General features: G+C 41.1%; 3 protein-coding genes across 4 annotated transcripts; 1 reads left to right on the top strand and 2 right to left on the bottom strand.

The window, feature by feature from the left end:
• The first annotated feature begins 650 nt into the window (after nt 1-650).
• adnp2b (ADNP homeobox 2b) lies at nt 651-7,813 on the top strand. The gene is made up of 4 exons (XM_034094656.1): nt 651-977; nt 2,083-2,205; nt 3,735-3,839; nt 4,056-7,813. Exons 2-4 carry the CDS (start codon nt 2,098-2,100, stop codon nt 6,804-6,806), a joined length of 2,964 nt encoding a protein of 987 aa, XP_033950547.1. The 5' UTR covers nt 651-977; nt 2,083-2,097; the 3' UTR covers nt 6,807-7,813.
• A 120-nt stretch (nt 7,814-7,933) lies between these two features.
• On the bottom strand, nt 7,934-11,505 carry LOC117455238 (gamma-glutamylcyclotransferase-like). Of its 2 annotated transcripts, XM_071204835.1 has the most exons (5): nt 11,009-11,505; nt 10,414-10,819; nt 9,438-9,583; nt 9,217-9,349; nt 7,934-8,597 (listed from the first exon to the last, which is right to left on the bottom strand). In XM_071204835.1, exons 2-5 carry the CDS (start codon nt 10,528-10,530, stop codon nt 8,472-8,474), a joined length of 522 nt encoding a protein of 173 aa, XP_071060936.1. In that variant the 5' UTR covers nt 10,531-10,819; nt 11,009-11,505; the 3' UTR covers nt 7,934-8,471. The 2 variants fall into 2 exon arrangements, with proteins under 2 accessions (XP_071060936.1, XP_033950549.1); XM_034094658.2 differs by lacking the exon at nt 11,009-11,505 and having other exon boundaries at nt 10,414-10,999.
• Nucleotides 11,506-12,408: 903 nt separating this feature from the next.
• Nucleotides 12,409-16,568, bottom strand: LOC117455308 (uncharacterized). Its single transcript, XM_071204759.1, has 13 exons — nt 16,554-16,568; nt 16,334-16,405; nt 16,010-16,243; nt 15,816-15,922; nt 15,503-15,671; nt 14,903-15,416; nt 14,713-14,831; nt 14,528-14,638; nt 14,317-14,382; nt 14,137-14,225; nt 13,831-13,936; nt 13,647-13,752; nt 12,409-13,572 (listed from the first exon to the last, which is right to left on the bottom strand). Exons 1-13 carry the CDS (start codon nt 16,566-16,568, stop codon nt 13,424-13,426), a joined length of 1,857 nt encoding a protein of 618 aa, XP_071060860.1. The 3' UTR covers nt 12,409-13,423.
• Between the last annotated feature and the right edge of the window lie 2,033 nt (nt 16,569-18,601).

The raw sequence follows: 18,601 nt of genomic DNA, 5'->3' as shown, positions 1-18,601 counted from the left end.
CAAACCGACCTTTTGTGCGTAGGTTAATTGATAGTTTAGACGTTTAGGTTTGGTTTGCATCAAAGTCACCTTGGGGTTAAGCGTTAACATTCTTCATCATAAAATTGATTGGATAAAGTTTGAAATTGAAGTTTCGCTATTAGTGTTCATTACTTTTAGTCGCTAGCTAGCCTTTTGTTGTTGTTTTTTGGTAGGCGTGAAACACATTAAAAGGTCCTAAATATTCTCCAATGCTAGCTAAAAGACTTCTCAATGGTCAATCTAATTTCCTCTCCTATCAAAATGGAGGTTCAATTTCATTGGCTAGAAAAAGTAGCATGATATGATGTCACCAGACAATGCCCCACCCATTTAGCTCATTTTCTCGACAGCTCATTGGTCAGCCTCTCTCATGTACCACGTGACTGCCGGTAGGGGGTAGGGAAGTAAGGCATTAGCCACGCCCCCTAAACTAGCTATCCCTTGTAGAATACAGAATAAGACTAAACAAGTGATTTATTACATGAAATTCAAAACAGAATCACTAAATGTATCAACTGGGCACAATTAAACGATGGCTGACAGTCGTGGTGAAAGGATACAAAGTGATTTAGTTTTAATGCTGAGAAGCCTCCCATTGGTCAGTTTGTGCTGTATGCAAATGAGCAGGACAACTACGTCAGATCCTGAACTTGAGCGCCATTTTTTCCTCAACAGGAGAAGAAAGGGACAAAAGCTGGACCAAATATAACTTACCTCGGTCTGGAGCGTGTTCGCGAACATCGCATTTCTTATTTCACTACAGTGTGAACCCATTGGTGTGTGTGTACGGAGGATGCAGCTCGGATGAGAATCAGTGTGCAGCGCTGGTGGCAGACGCAGCTGACGGACACACACACACACACACACACGCACACACACAGTGTAGGGCCGGTGGAAGCCCTACCGGAGGAGGCACAGCGACAACTAACGTCAATCTACACCGCAGATCGGACGAGGTAAATAACTGTGATGAGACTGTGCATCCTGGAGTAGGAAGTAAGTGCGTGAGCGGCGCACAGCTGCGCGTGCTGCCAGAGGCTCAGTGACTCCGTTTGATACAGCAGCCTGACGATGAGCCCTGCGAGCACAGATGGAAAGGTTCTAGTTTGAACCTGATCTAACGTTGATCCAAACACTTTTAACTTGCTACAAAAGTTGTTTTTATCACCCAGTATGTATTATTCATAAGGTGACTGACCATGTAAAGTCAGCTGTTGTATAGTAACAGTTCGTATTTGTAAATATACAGAAGATATAATAGGATGCAGACATACCGTTGTTTTCATTGTTTATAGCAGAACATCGGATGGGATGATATATTTATGCTGGAGTTAGTATTGTACTACTTCATCCTTCTTACAATAACTATTTATACAGTTTAGAGTTATAGGTAGGTGGCACATAAATGGATATTTCTGTAAATGGGCCAATACAGCTGTCCATGTGCAGTAATAGCTGCCTTTGTAGCACATGAATACAGTAAATCAGAACCTGTTCATGTAGCAAAGCCCTAATCCTGCATGAATTTGAATATAAAGAACACATGAAATACTTAAACATTTGTGTATGCATGTTGACTGGCACTAGGTGTTTACTAGGCTTTTTGTAAACATAGTAATTAGTCAAGATGATACGATTGTTGACATTTATGCTGGCTAGTAAGGATACACAATGCAATATAAAATGACCAGATTATTGCAAAGTGACTTTGTTTGCCTTTTCCATTCTATCACATTTCATTTTTTTATATTCTTCTCAGTCACAAACTCTTTACAATTGTACATTAGGCTGCAGTAAAAAGTGGAAATAATTTGACTCAAGTACTGGTTACTATTTAGACGTTGACTGGTAAATCTTGTGACTGTGAATGAACTCAAGGTACATAGTATAAACAAATAATTAAGTGATATTTCTCATAGCTTTATATAGTTCCTTTTGTGCACAATTGCAATATGAGATGCTTAACATTACAATGACAATAAACACTCCTATAAGGTTAAGGGTTTAGAATCATTATTCGTGTTAATGCTCCACAACATTGAAGCTTGTTTTCTTTTACAGGGCCTGTGAGGAATAATGTATCAATATCCAGTTGGAAATATTGGCAAGATCCGAAAGGCTCGCAAGGCGGTGAAAACGATCCTGGGAGAGATCGGCCTGGAAGACTGCCAGAAGTTTTTAAAGGTAGGTTTTATCTTGGAAAACACATTTTTAGAAGCCTTTCAATGTTTGTTCAGATCTAAATATACGTCATTACAGATGAAGACTCTGTGTAAAAGAAGGTTGGCTTAAGAAATATCTTTGTTGTTTGCTGTTTATCAGTCTTTGAAGCACATTATTATTCTATTGGCTCTCTGTCTTCCTAATATGAGATCACATCCCATATTGGTGTCTTATTTGTTTGTCTATGTGGTATTTCCTTTACATTAGTTTCACATCCTTTTCTACATCTAATTCAATTCAATTAGCCTTTATTTCTTTTATTTGCATTGTTACCTCTGTGTTAATGTATGGTCTCAGTGTTGCTTCATAAATGTGCCTTCATATTCCTAATTTCTATTTTCTATATTCATATTGTTATAATTATCCTTTAATGTCTAATGTGATTCACAGTTTAAGTCGATGTAGTTTGTTTTATTGTGTAATTCTGAACATTGTAACAGACATTTCAAAGCGTGTAACAATCAGGTTTGAGTTGGAGGATGATGATGGTCCCGTTGATGGAGGCCATTCACAGGGTTTTTGGTCTTTGGTTGTTATGGCAACAAGTGAGGTTGGGCAATATGATGTCATGTCTCGTTTCAGAGATTTTCTGCGGATTATTCTGCAAATAAATGAGCATGGCAGTGTTGGATTAACAGGATTTTAGCTGCTTCACTTATTTGTATTTAATTTGTGAAACATGCCGTCAGCTATCAGTTGAATAGGTACATTTAACTAAAAGTACCAGTAAAGTAAAACCCACCTTTTTATGCAGATTTAGTTCGAGCTGTTTTAGAGCAGTCTTGATTACATTTAGTATTTTTGGCTACTTTTCAATTTGTACTCTAAACTCATTGAAATAAATACAAAATATTGAACATCTCAGCATGCAAAAGAGTGTAAAACATACTCTCAAGTAATCGTACAATTGAATGAGACAAAAACTGAACATTATAACTTTCATGGAAATCTTGTTAATGTAAATAACATTTGTTTAGGATACACATTATAACCTTGCAATTATATATATGCCACTGATCCTGAGGGAAATGTAAACACACAAGAGTAGAAACATCATAATAAAAACTCAGCAATAAAGTGAATGTCTAGTCACTAACACAACTACCTGAGAGAGCTGTGACAATAGACTATGTGCTAATAAGGGGTAATAATACAAAATATTGAAGTAATGCAAACATAAGGTCATTTACAGTACAGGTATTGTGAATATAAGAGCCTTCTCAAAAAGGGAAACGGTGCAGCTAAAATGATTACTATGGATGATATAAATACAAATTGAAGATGGAAACAAATACTGCTAACTCGGCAAAGGATTACAAAAGTAAAATAGTGCAACAATTATTGTTGAAATATTGGTGAGTGATTCATTTTATGATGCCTTGCTATTGTTTAAACCGTATGGCCTTGTTTATTTTACAACGGCTTCCCATGTATGACTTTGAATAGACTTATTTTACATTAAAAAAAAAATGTGTGTTCTTGCTGTGCAGGATCTCGATGAAAACACTGAGAGAGACTCGGATGAGGAGGAGGTCTATCAGGAAACTGATTGGCTTGATGTCACAGACGGATACAATCTTAAACCACAGAAAAAGGTGAATGACACGTTTGGATGATTGTTAACTAGACTGATTATTAAATCAGTCGAACTGACTTGTTCGTGAACCCATACCTGTTGAGAATCATGTTGTCCTATGAAAGAGGAGCGTAGTCTTTTCAGACTGCTTTGTTGTGTAGCGCAATATAAATGTTATGAACGCTTGGGATACACTGCGCACATTTGAACTGTTCCTTTTTCTTTTTTTATTCAGTGGCCTTATCGATCTCAAACTATGTGCTGTAGCGTATGCAAGTACTCGTCACGAAACCTCTACAACTTCAGGAGCCACATCAGTCGCTGCCATGTATATCTGCAGTCCTTTTGTACGCTGGCACCTTGTTCCAAGTGCATCTTCATCGCACACCCCCAGGTAGTCATGAGACACATGCAGTACTTCCATTCCAACTGTATAAAAGCGCTGAAGGAGGTCCCTCCAGCTGCCAAACATGGAAATGAGCGCTATTATTGTCGCAGATGTGGATGGCCAGGCTCCTCCATATTTACGATGAAGAAACACGTCATTCTCAAGCACCTGAACAAATTGTCCGAACAGTATATCGGTTACAGATTACACCCTAATGGGGCTAGTCATATAAAGGTCTACTGTTGCAAGGTGTGCAAAGTGAATACTGGAAACCTCGACCAAATGTTGCATCACATGCTGGTCGAGCCATCGCACTATGCAGTCAGCACACAGGTGCAGGCTCTGATTCATGAGAACAAGACGGTCATCACCAAAGCAACGCCTAACGGGAATGGCATGTTTGTGACATTCCCAAACATTGCTCCTAAACCACAGCAGCCTCAAATGTTCAAAAATAATTTGATTATCCCAAGTAACGGCCAACCTGGCAGGACGGTGATGACATTACAGCAGTTACAAGCAGCTGCAAACAACGGCACTCTGATCTGCGCCCCCGGAACAAACCAAGCTTTTCTTCCCCCTCAAGCATCGGCTCTAGTGCAGCTAGCTAGCGCTGAAGCTAAAGGGTTGCTCCAGCCTGGTGCCACGATATCCCTCCGAAGTGCTTTGCCCCAAGGATCCAATATGGTCAATCTTCCAGCAATGTCTAACATGGCTATAGCTCCTGCTCTGCTGAAACAGACCGCACAAACGCAGCAAATCTTTATCCAGTCCGGACCGCAGTCCAACGTGGCAGCTCAGACTGGAACTCAGCCTGCTCTGGTGACACAAAACACACCCGCAAACCAAATGACCCTGCAAGGTACCATGCTGACGTCAGAGTCCCTGCTGAGTCACCTTATCCCGACTGGCAACAAAATGAACGGCATGCCTACGTATACTTTTGCTCCCATGCAGGTAGCAAAGCCTGCCTCTCAGAGCACAAGCACCCCCGCCAAGGCTGTTGAGCAAGCGAAAAACTCCACACCACAAACCAAGAAATGGATCACCTGTCCGCTCTGCAACGAACTCTTCCCCTCCAACGTCTTTGATATGCATACAGAGGTCGCCCACACGACTAAATCCGCCCCAGCCATCAAGTCAGAAAGTGTGGCGGCACGTGCAGCGTTCCTGAAGAAAATGCCTGACAAAACTGTCAAATGTCTAACGTGCAAAATTCTGCTATCCGAAAAAAGCGTCTTCCAACACCTGCTGCATGGACTGAACTGTTTGTACTGCTCCGCTTTGTTCTTTTCAATCAAGCAGCTCGCTGAGCATGTGAAGCAGCACAATCCCACCAGCAAGGCATACTGTGATTTCCTGAGGCAGAAGTACAGAGTCTACTCTAAAGGTGTTGGAGGAATCCTGTTCCCCTACTTTGATGTCAACACCACAGCGCCTAGAGAGGTGCTAGGAGACACCGAGGTCAATCTAGCCCTCGTCACAAGTTCCCTCGACCTTATCTTCTTCAAGTTGCAGCCGAGCAGCCAGCCGGAAATCTGCTCGGCACCTGCGAAAATCAACAGCTCATATTGTCCCTTCTGCGACGAAAAGTTTCAGAATGAATCCGATCACCTTCAGCACCTAAAGCAAAAACACTTGGTAGCCCCAACCATTCATGCCATCCTAAAGACGGAGGCTTTCAAATGCATATACTGCAACGGTGTGTATACGGGGAAGGTGACCCAGCAGGCAGTGATGCTTCACATTCAGCGGTGCCGGTGTTCACCAAAACAACCGCAGCCACCTAAACCCGCAGCAGCTCCATCGCAGCCGCCCAAACAAGTCCAGCAGCTCAGTCATCCGGTTTACTTTCTGCAAATGCCACAAGGGATGACTATGACGAAGAGTATAGCTCCAGCCCGTGTGATTCAGGCTGTCCGCCCTGCCCCTGCTGCCCCCGCTGCCCCTGCTGCCCCCGCTGCCCCGGAGCACCCAGAGACGGAGGCAGAGCTGCAGTCTAAGAAGAGGCTGGAGACGGCATGGAGGGAGGTCATGGAGACCAACAAACGAGAGCGGGAACAAAGGGCGGCCATGCGAAGGAAGCAAGAGCAGGACAGGTTGCTGCCCCCGCCCGAGCCTGTGATTCAGATCGACCCCACAGTGAAGCTGGTGTTGGAGCCCACCGCCACCGACCGCCGCGACAGTGAGGAGCGCAAAGACTTCATTGGGAAGTACTTCAACGTGAACCCCTACGCGTCCAAAACGGAGAGCGAAGAGCTGTGCAAGAGGCTGTCCATCAGCAAGCCAGAGCTGGCGGCCTGCTTCAGCAAGAGGCGCAGCAAGTGCATGAAGAACCTCAAGAAGAAGAAGGCGGCCATTTTCCTCGGATTCAACATGACGGAGCTGAGAAAAACCAAGCACAATCTCCTGATCCCCAAACAGCAGCCGGCAGAGACCACAGAGCAACCGCACGCCGAAACAGCAAAGCGGCCGCTCACTGATTCAACAGAGCAGATGGAAAACAGTGAAGATGGACCAGAGCCGATGGTTGAAAGTGGGAAGGAGAAAGTTACTGATGTGGATGTGTTACCGGAGGTGGAGCCAATGGAAATGTAAAACACAGCTAATGCAGATTTCCCTTAAGAATAATTTAAAGATGGCCTATTGTGTTGACAGTCACTAGAGAAACTCAACATGCAGTGCATATAATGTATTATCTAACAAACACGTAACCTGTCAGTGAGGGCCGTCTCTTAATGTAGCCCACATTAGTAGTGCTTTGTTTGACTTCAGTATGTCGTCAGTGGTCCATATCCCAATTTCATCAGAGGCAGAGAATATAACCATACAGATGAGTTGTCCGGGATAAAATGGTGTCAAACTGTTGTGCTGCAGCAGTATTCCGCTGGTTACAATCTGTTATTCAACAATGGCTACTGACTTCAAGTTGAGCAATGATTTTTTTCCTGGTAGCTGCTTTTATTGGCACCCTTTTATTTATGCCTATTTGTATAAAATTGTGTTGCAATTCCACCATTGCTTGTCTGCTTAAAACAAGACTTAAGTGCAGACACTTTTAAGAGGACTTGGTTTATACTTTATACTATACCCTTTTTTTAAACATATGGACCTATTTGTGTTATGTGCATTTTGTTTTTTTTCCTTGTTCGTTCACAGCACACCCCACTATTGTTTCTTGCTCACCAACTCCTGCAGATGGCAGTTTTGAAACCCAATTCTCTAAAACGTTCTCAGTAAAACTCTTGGTTATTATACAACTCTGGACATTTCACTTGCATGGGCCTACGTTTGATTGTCAGAGGAAATTAAGATGTGTGCCATTGTTTATTCTACATACTTGCATAGATGTGTGGAATATTTACCTAGAGATATAAAACAAGCTAGTTGGTGTTCACCATATATCTTCTGTTCTCCTGACAGTGTTTTTTTTTTTGTACTACATGTGTATTTTCTATAATTCCTAGAGGCTTTAAAATGTTTGGAGAGTTACAAACTATCATGTCCAAGACCACTGTGTTGTAACAAATAAAGTGGTATCATTTTGCGTAAATGATTCAGAGAACTGTTTTTTATTTTTATTTTACAATAAAACCTATTTTGAATTTAAGTGTTTAATTCAACAAGTTTGCACATGTGTATGAATGGCCTGGAATATCATTAAAAACATCTCAATGCCTTGATCATCAAAAGGAGAATAACAGAAAATGGATGACGAGAGAGTCTCAAGGGTGTTTGTTACTCAGTGTTTAATATTACCGAGTAATCCTGAAATATAACCAGTTTCGTACATGTTATCTTCCATTGTGATAATAATATAATAAATAATAGAATAAAATACAGTAATTGTTTAAAAACAACAGCTGGAAATAAAAGATAAGGATACTAGAGTGAATACATCACCACCTTCTGGACACATTGTGGTGCCGATTCATTTTCATATCTGATTCAGTTTTGACCTTAGAAATATTAGTTCCTAAACCTCAGGGTGCAGTTACTAACTTTTTCCAAAGTCGGTTAATTAAATCCCACAGTTTTTGCAATGTCATACCTTATAATCCTTCATTTACATGATATCATTATTACTTACATGGTTATGGTAATAATAAAGACTGGGAAATACAGGTCAAAAGCTCCAGAAACGTCTAGTAAGAGAAGTTAGGAACCTAAAATATATTCTGTACTTTATCTTGTTTTCAATTCTGCTACAAAATGATGAAGATTTGTAAACTGATCCAAATTTGAAGAATGTTAATGTTCAATCTACTTTGTGACTGTTGTGATTTGATCAAGTAAGGAGGGGCCGCTGTAGTTGTTGGTTTCAATGGCCTGCAGCCTCTTCAGGTAATCCACCGGGAGTCCGTTCTGTTCGGCTCCCAAACACACCACCTGATAAGAAACACATGCAGAGACACACTCTGTTACACATGTTCATTTAGTCACAAAACATTGCACTAAGTCAATTGGAATGTGTCACTCATTGCTGTTGTAGCTTAAAAAGGAATACTTCACCAAAATGGCCTTTTCTTGTAAATCAATTACTCACCCTGTGTCACTTTGCATTTTTAAAGAAAACTTGTTGGTACATATTTCCACGGTAAACAAAGGACACTTAAAAAATGGGGGGCCAGTCATATACTAATTTCGCTGAAACCATTTAATAATAAAAAAACATCCAACTCAGGCAACTTCTCCCTGCATGTAATGTTTATGAAGTGTTTATGTTTATGAAGTTTAATATTTAGAAAGGTTTTCGTAAAAAATCTTTGGGAAGTATTAAGCATTCACCTGAATAAATGAGATGCAGATTATACTGCATTGTTGTGTGAGAAACAGATGTTATAATATAGTTTCTCAAATGTTAAACAGCCCCAAATTGATAATTTGTTCACCACGGAGGCATGGGGTAAAAAAAAACTTTCTTCAAGAATTCAAAGTGAGTAATTGATATGAAAATGATTGTGTTAGTGTGTTGTATTGGGCAATGGTTGTGTTTGCATGCACACACCTGTTTGTACTGAAGCGAGGGAGGGCAGGCGTGGAAATTGTTCATCTGATAAGTCCTGCACAGTAGGAGTCCTTTGTCAGTCTCTACTGAAAGTTCAAGAGGAGAGTAATAGCTTGCATTCACCCCTTCCTGACTGAGGACATAAAGAGAACAACCAGACTGTAGTTAGTTAACAACACTACAATGAACTGATAAAAAGGCTGGGTTAATGAGTGTCTCACTTGTCCAGGCTCAGGAGGTTTTTGTTGCTCAAAGTCCAAATGACTCCCCACACCTCAGCCCCTCGACAGGGCTCAATGGTGGCCACTCCACCATGCCAAATGTTGTCCACATATTTATCGTACACGCCAAAATTCAACTTATAGTCCTGCACACACAGGGAGGGGTGATGGGGGCGGGAGTAAAAGGACAAAAGGCTGTGAACAGTGATGAGCCATTGTACATTTTGAACAACATGCATTTATGACACTGTGATGTAGAGAGATGTGCTATGTTTGTGTTTTCAGCAGGATCCCCAGTAGATAATCACAGCATGTCCCGTTGTTACAGCTGATGAAAAACTAGTCACTGAGATGGGGTAACAGAATACAAAATGGACACAGTGTTCAAATAACTTATTTGCATGTGGGAACATTCTGAAATAATCTATCAGGTCACTTTCAAAAGAAAAAGAGGCCTTTATGTAAGGTTGTTGGTTACCAGTTGTACCCTCATTAACATGAGACTATGTGGTGAGATGTCCCGAGTTAAACGGGCACCTGTAAACAAACTATGAAACCCAATAAGCTATAGAGAAACTGGGCTTTACTGTGTAAATAACCATCAGTAACTAAAATGATTTAAAACAACATGCTAAATAGTTTTTATTTCAATGTCCCCTCTTTAGCCCATGGTACATTCACGGACATTAAGCTAACACATGTGACAAGTCAATGCTGCATTCATAGGATAAACGACTATCATGGGTTAGACTCGTAAGCGTTTATATCGGTGCGAGTGTAAATAAGTGTAGCCTAATCAGCATTACCAATGAATGGTTGCACGCTATGTGTGTGTCATAGTTGCTGCACAAACATTGCCACCTTAAGAATAGAACACACACACACAGTCGCTCGAACGACCTACTGAATTAGCCAATTCCCACATTACTTGAACACGGTATTATTGGTAATGTTGATAAATGTGTTTTTGTTTTACCTTGAGTCGCCCGGTAGTGCAGAATATTGCCGTTGGGTTGGCAAGTTGCAATCTTTCCTTCAACAAATTACTTCCAAAAGCGAAATACATAAAGAGACCGGTTTCAATAACGGACATCGTTTTTATTCGTTGGTTCCGACCGGCTCGGTGGGACAGAAGTTAAGTTAAAACCAAGCGGCAAACTCTGGGGAACAACAGGTGTTCCGGTTTAACTGGTTCCCCGATCAACTGGTTGACAGATGTGGAGGCGTGGCCTTCGACAGAGATACACATTTCGATCGCTTCTTCTGTCGTTTACATAAATCTTTTGGTATATTTGGCTGGATAGGAACACTTTGATGCACATTCAGTACCAGTGTGTGAGGTTGTAGTTACGATGGCGATATCCGGACGCGAACAGCGAGGACTACAAAAAGAAAAACGAGTTGACATGGGCATGTCTGTTCAAAACATTGCGAGCTCCAATAAATCATTTAAACCAGCTATTGTTGGCAGACTTATTACTGAATATCGTTCTTAATGTGATACCAAGTCCATCTGAGACCCGTGTACACCTTCAGACAGCCTCCAAGTGAAGCACACGTTGTTTACTCACAGTTTGAAAGCAGCGTGGAGAAGTCTTCAGCTGTGTTAAGCTGTGATCCGCTCGAATAAATCCTTAAAACCAGCTATTGTTGCCCGAATTATCACTGAATATCGTTCCTAATGTGATACCAAGTCCATCTGAGACCCGTGTACACCTTCAGACAGCCTCCCAGTGAAGCGTACGTTGTTTACTCAGAGTTTGAAAGCAGCGTGGAGAAGTTTTCAGCTGTGTTAAACTGTGATCCTCTCAGGTAAACTGTGATTCGCTCAGGGGAAATGGGATCCGCCCAGATTAAACTGTGTTACATCTTCTGTGGCTATCTACCAGCGATCATGTTTAATATGAAAGACACACACATACATCCCTTATAAAAACGCCATTCTGCAGCACTCATCCAGATAAGATGTGACTGTTAACTCGTTTTGCAAAGACAGCAGCAGAAATGTCATTGCTGCATGTGCAGGGATATTTAGACTTTAAAATGCTGATGGGTCATTAATCTTGGTCTCGGCAAACAATATTAGGAATCCTCTATTTAAACTACATAATATTCAGTGTTCATCGACATCAAAATAACAAAAAAGTTCATGCTGGACTCAAACCCGAGTCCCAACAGCAAAAGTCACTCCAGCCCTGCGCGTCATGAGTGCGCCACGGATCAACACGAAGTATTGAACCTTTTAGATCACACTTGTTAAAAAGTTCCAGAAAAATGCAACCCGACCATCATTTATAATGTGAGCAAATGTATGTACACTTTAAGCCATATAATATACATATTATAATATAGTATACTGACTGAGGTCTGTATCAAGCCTCATTAAGACCCACCGTGATCAGATATTCTAGTTTATCAGCCTGCGAGCCCACATTATGTTGTGATAAATGTTAGTTTTACATATAAGTGTGTTCTAGTGCACACATTAAGTTCCAATATGCAAATCAGGCCATGTGTTTCGTGATATTTGCCATGCAACATTATGCTGTACAATATAATATAATATGACATTATGCTCACAATATAGACATTTTTTAAACGCTAACTTTCTAAATAGGCCTCCATTTCCTTTTGCTCTGTCTGCTAATGCAGTAGCTGATCGGATGTAAACCTGGACCAAAGCTGTTGCGCTAGAAACAGAATGCAATTTACAAAAAGGTTTATATTCTAGCAATACTGGCTGTCTTTTCTGTCTTGCGAAAGACTCACCAAAATAAAAATACTTAACAGCATAGGCATCATGTCCCCTATTGTGTGCTAAGGGCTAATCTTACATATTGCAACTATAATAACAGTGGCCAAATTCATGTTCTAATGTGCAATGCAAGCTTTGCTTCTGTAGCCTATAGTAGACTTACTCATTAGTGTGACAGAAGGAAAGACAACAACAATGATAGCAATCAATAATTAATGAATTTGAAAAATATTAAAATTTAATGAAAAATCAAGATCAGGATTACAATTATTAACTTCATTAATTATTTAAACGTGGTGCCGACTGACCTGTTCTTTACACGTGGTCTCTATGGTTACCCTAGTCTACAGGGATAGCACTTTTTAGTGTATATTCCTGTTTCCCACTTTTTTAGGAGAGTGCATTGGTGCATTTACGTAGTCACGTTGTGCCTCTTCACTTTTAAACTTTTAAAAAGAAACATTATTGACTGATAGTATCAGCTTTATTTGGCAAGTATGTATACAATTACAAGGAACATGGCCTTCTGTCCTGTTGGGATCCAAACCACACAGTGATGGATGTACTGAGAACAGACTGGATTATTGTAGAGTAATAATAATACATTATATTTGTATAGCGGGTTTCTCCAACTCAAATACGATTTACAGTATGAGGGAGGGTAGACAAACAAGGATAGGCAAACAAATGAATATAGTAAAATAAAATAAACCGAAAAGGCAGTCAAGAGGAAGTTGATTGAGAGGGGGGGGCTTATGGGTAGACAGAGTAGAGAGTACGGATCAGCAGCTCCTGAGGCAGGTATACTCTGGGCTGGTGCAGGAAGTGTTCTGCCATCAAGACTTGCAGGATGGGCAGAAATACTCATCCTCTGTGGGGGAGGACAGTCCCACGCACCCTATGTGGTACCACATATTGCAGGTGGTGCACTCAATCTGACAGGGAAAAAGAGAAATACTTTAGAATACTGTCAAACATTTTGTCAGGTTCACATCACTCATCCTGATTAGGATGTAAAATTAAGCCGTTTTAATTTCCTTAGACATTATTTATTTACATAGTATGGCAATGGGTGTCATATATAGGGTTACAATCTTAGCTGTGGTCCTTTCTGTTTGGAGTCTGTGTTGGTATGTTCCTTCAGCTGCTCCAGTGCCCACCGAAAGTGCAAAGACATGCAAGTTAGGTGAATTCAACTATACATTTGCAATAGCTGTGTGATAGTGAGTGTTCACCCAATGATGTTGAGGTAACCTATCCAAGGTGCATCCCAGTCTTCCAGCAGAAGGACATGAATTTCTCTACATACCCACGTATCGATGTCCCCTTCAGCCCCCGAGCTGAGCTCCCCACAAGCCCTACAGAGCTGGGATAGGTCATCTGCAAAAAAGAAGATAATGTAGTTTAATGGCAATATAGACACATTCAAGTTTACCTGGTAGAGTTCTGTATACCTGAATTTGTCACCAGCGACATTGACATGTCCAGCCGCAACATGGCCACACCCTTCTGGTCAACAGCGTAGTCGATATTTTGGCCAGACAATATCTGCTCTGCAAGCTAAAAAGTGTCTGATAAGTATCATTTTGAGGACTTTTTAATAATGACAAATAGCTCCAGATATAATCAAATGTTTACCTTGCACACAAACACCCCGCATGCCAATGAGTCCTGTTGCTTAGGGTGAGCAACGGTTGCGCATGCCCATCTCCCTATTTTTGGACACTTTTTGCGGACCAATGCTCTACGCACAAAACACACATTTATTACAGTTTGCCAATTTTAACATATGCCAAGGTAAAACCATTTAATTCAAGATCAGTTGAATCCTGTTAAAGGACAAAAATGCTTGAATGACCTTTTTGTTGCTCCCAAAAGATGATCCATGGTGTATGAATACATGTATTTGTCTATTGCACACATCCAAGCTGACATTTCATTCACCTTGTTACGTCTTTGCATTTTTGTATCTGTGCGTCTGTGGCCCCAAATGGGTCGACGAACAGGGACCGCCTCTCCTTTAGGTACATGATCTATGGAAATGCAAATACTAATTATAACCAACCCCTACATCAGATAGTGTCATGGTTCCGTCTAGATCTGTTTATGTTGAGGATTACTTACAATCAACGTCCAGTGTCCATGGCTGCAGACCGCTCCAACAGCCACATCGTATTTTAAAAGGTCCAACTAAAAAAATGATAATAATTACGACAACTAATACACTAACATAAGTATGTATTTGTGTGTATGGACATACAAACATACATATACACAAAACACATAGGCCTACTTATGTACAAAAAAAGAAATCCTAATATATAGTCCTACTCACACTTCTCAAAGAACCTTTGTGGGTTCCCTCCCAGAGCGACGTCATAAGGTAGGAGTCCAAGGTAAGAGCGCCAGCTTTCCTTCCTACCATGGTTATGTATGAATTGACGATCTAAGAGTACAAAAATAACTTGTGATACAATCTAAATAAATATCAGTCCAATATTCTTTTGTTTTGTAACTTACCTCTCCCTCCAACCACTTCCCTGGGGCCAAGTTCATTAGGTTCTCTGAATATACTTTGTATGGCCCAAACTTGCACCAGAGCGTCTGCTTTCTCCTCCCTGTCCATATTTGTCGGATTACTGGAAATATAGCAATGGAAGTTATTTGTGAAATGCATCATTTGGAGTGTACTTTCTGTCTGTTTACTTACAAAGTTCAGGATCCTTTGGTGCCATTTGGGCCTCGCCTTGCTGTGTGGTGGGTGTTTGTGTGGTGGGTGTTTGTGTGGTGGGTGTTTGTGTGGTGGGTGTCTGTGTGTGCTGTGGACCAGCCAGAGGAGAGAGATCGGACAACTTTTGTAGTTTGGCAGGGATCCTCTCCTCTGGCTGGATATAATGTGTTAAATGATCAATGTTTGTCTGGAGCTTTGTGGTACCCTTAGCGAGTACTGCCTTTTTCCCCTCCAATTCCAGGATTGTGTAGGGTCCCAACCAGTCATCGTCCAGCTTTCCCCCTTTTATTTGCTCCTGTCTCACGTTCCTCCGCAACACCTGGTCCCCTACTTGGAAGCTGTCCTCCTGGCCCTTTTTCACTTTTCTTTTGCGGACGTTGTCCTGGCTTCGTTTCATATTTTTGTTCACCTCTGTGAATACAGCCTTCTGTTTGTTCAGGCCTTCGTGGATCTCCTCCGTTGCGACCAGCCTGCTGACTTTGTCTTCTTTGACCTGCAACAAATCACAGTTAGAATTTTAGAAGACAGATGATCCAAATGAAAACGTTTGAAACGGATGACAACATTAGAACATCTTACCAGGTACTCCTTTGGCACCTCGGAGGGATACCTAGCCTCCCTCCCAAACATCAAATAGTAGGGGCTGTATTGTGTGGTCAGCTGCTTCTTTGTCCGAAGACCAAACATGGTGGACTGCAGAACCTGGTCCCAACGTTTGGGGTGACCAGCCACCATTTTGTTCAATGACCTTAAAATGCAGAATTCAAGTGTAGGCATGAGGAAGCAGGAGAGCTTATGGGTTCTCATGTATGATAAAGCAACATATTCATTAGGAAATGTGTTTGTAATTCTATGAAGAGCGTGAATTCCATCAGGTATTGAAAACCAATACCTCTGGATAGTGCCGTTTAACTTCTCCACAAGGCCATTGGTCTGTGGGTGGTATGCAGAGCACAGGCTTCTTTTTATGGCCAGTGTCTCACACAGGCCAGAGTTGACCTTGAAATTATCATTGGGACAAACAAGCAATAGATTAGCACAGCAACTACAGTTACATATTGGGGATTCATACTGCATCAACACTACCTTGTTGCAAAACTCTGAGCCCTGGTCTGTTAGCAGTCTTTGAGGTGCACCAAATTTGTAAAAGAAATCTAGGATACAATTGGTCACCTCTTCTGCTGTTTTAGTCTTAAGTGGGTAGGCCTCTGCCCATTTGGTGAAATAGTCAACCATTACACATATGTACTGGTTGCCACCATCTGTTACTGTGAGTTTACCCACTAAGTCCATCCCAACCAGTTCCAAAGGCTCCGTAACCTGGGGGGAAATAAATACATGAGCATTACAGTAAATCACTGTTGACGTGTTTCTACACTGACAATACCAGTATGCCATGGTTTATTTTACCTCTATCGGACTGTACTCCTGCTTCTCCTTAATGTTGGCTCTCTTGGCCTGGCACTGTGGACACTGAGCAATCTAAAACAGACAAACATCAGTTATGAGAAATATTTAGTGCAAATAAATTATATGTTAAACTGATTTTGAAATACACATTACACTCCTCTGTGCTACTTTTGAACCTGAATGTGTATTCCACCTCATTATTTTGAAGATACCAACTCACCCACTCCCACTCCATGCCAGGCCAATAGTACCGAGCAATGATGGCACAGTGAGTCTTCTCCACTCCGCAGTGTCCACCAATATTGCTGCAGTGAAACTCCGCAAACAAATCGTTTGCTTCTTCAGCAGTAGAGACCACTTTGGCAAGGTGCTCGGTTTGATTCTTTTTGCGCCTGCAGATGTAGTACAGTTCTCCGTCTGGTGTTTATATGACATAATATTAGATGTATTAGTTTTACCATAGCATATTATCATTGTTTTCTAGAGTCCATATGCATCCATACCCTTTATCGTGAAGGTGTCAGCTCTCCTCTTCATGACATACTGCTCTTTCTTGGTTGACCCCTCAGGATACTGGTGGTGGACTTTCAGATCCAGAATTTGTTTTACAATTCTGGGATCCATTTCCTAACGCTCTCTGTCCCTCCTCCTACTCCAACACCTACTTACACCTGTCTCGCCTATGCGCCTACTCCTGCCTACCTACTTACCCTCACGTATTCATACACAAACAAATTAATACAACAAAGACAAACAAACAAAGTGACAAATACACGGAAACGTACAATACCAGCCTCTCTCAAATACACACAGTTGCACCTCAATTACTCACCCACAACCACTCACCAGGACAATCACTCTCACAGGCAACGCTCAATCACTCACTATATCTCACTTTCACTCACTATCTCACTATCTCTCGCTATCTCTCTCTTTATCTGTCTATCTATCTATCTCTCTATCTCTCTATCTCTCTCTCACTATCTCTCTCTTTATCTGTCTATATCTATCTATCTATATCTATCTCTCTCTCTATCTCTCTCTCTCTCTCTCTCTCTCTCTGTATCTCTCTGTATCTCTCTATCTCCTCACTACCTCACAACATTGTGAAAGGTTAATCAAATTTATATAGACTGGACCCATGCCCCAATTAATGATAAGTCTGTACACCTGATACCCATTTATACAAGTATAAACGAGTATCAAATCGAGTCGACATCATATTAATAACGATATATGATACAAATGTAAGACTGACAACAAGAATAGTTTGTAAAGGATTTATTGACGTTAGAATTATTAACAAAGCACTTATATACTAATAAAGGAATGGCTTATCTAAAGCCAGTTGAGTAGCACTTTAAATGTTTTGGCTCTATGAAACCTGATGTACTTTATGATTCTGTTTTCTTCAAGTTTGTATCTTCTTGGTCTTATGCACTTATTGTAAGTCGCTTTAGATAAACGTGTCAGGTAAATGCAATATCATATAATGTAATTGACATGAGTGTTTTGAACACTGTTATTTTATTCTGGATTCTCTGGGTAGTATCGTGTTGATCCGTGGCGCACTCATAACGCGCAGGGCTGGAGTGACTTTTGCTGTTGGGACTCGGGTTTGAGTCCAGCATGAACTTTTTTGTTATTTTCATGTCGATGGACACTGAATATTATGTAGTTTGAATAGAGGATTCCTAATATTGTTTGCCGAGACCAAGATTAATGACCCATCAGCATTTTAAAGTCTAAATATCCCTGCACATGCAGCAATGACATTTCTGCTGCTGTCTTTGCAAAACGAGTTAACAGTCACATCTTATCTGGATGAGTGCTGCAGAATGGCGTTTTTATAAGGGATGTATGTGTGTGTCTTTCATATTAAACATGATCGCTGGTAGATAGCCACAGAAGATGTAACAGTTTAATCTGGGCGGATCCCATTTCCCCTGAGCGAATCACAGTTTACCTGAGAGGATCACAGTTTAACACAGCTGAAAACTTCTCCACGCTGCTTTCAAACTCTGAGTAAACAACGTACGCTTCACTGGGAGGCTGTCTGAAGGTGTACACGGGTCTCAGATGGACTTGGTATCACATTAGGAACGATATTCAGTGATAATTCGGGCAACAATAGCTGGTTTTAAGGATTTATTCGAGCGGATCACAGCTTAACACAGCTGAAGACTTCTCCACGCTGCTTTCAAACTGTGAGTAAACAACGTGTGCTTCACTTGGAGGCTGTCTGAAGGTGTACACGGGTCTCAGATG

Source organism: Pseudochaenichthys georgianus, chromosome 11, assembly GCF_902827115.2.
Source record: "Pseudochaenichthys georgianus chromosome 11, fPseGeo1.2, whole genome shotgun sequence".
Lineage (NCBI taxonomy): Eukaryota > Metazoa > Chordata > Actinopteri > Perciformes > Channichthyidae > Pseudochaenichthys > Pseudochaenichthys georgianus.
Note: the sequence above shows the minus strand (reverse complement) of the source record. Positions and strands in the feature narration are given on the sequence as shown.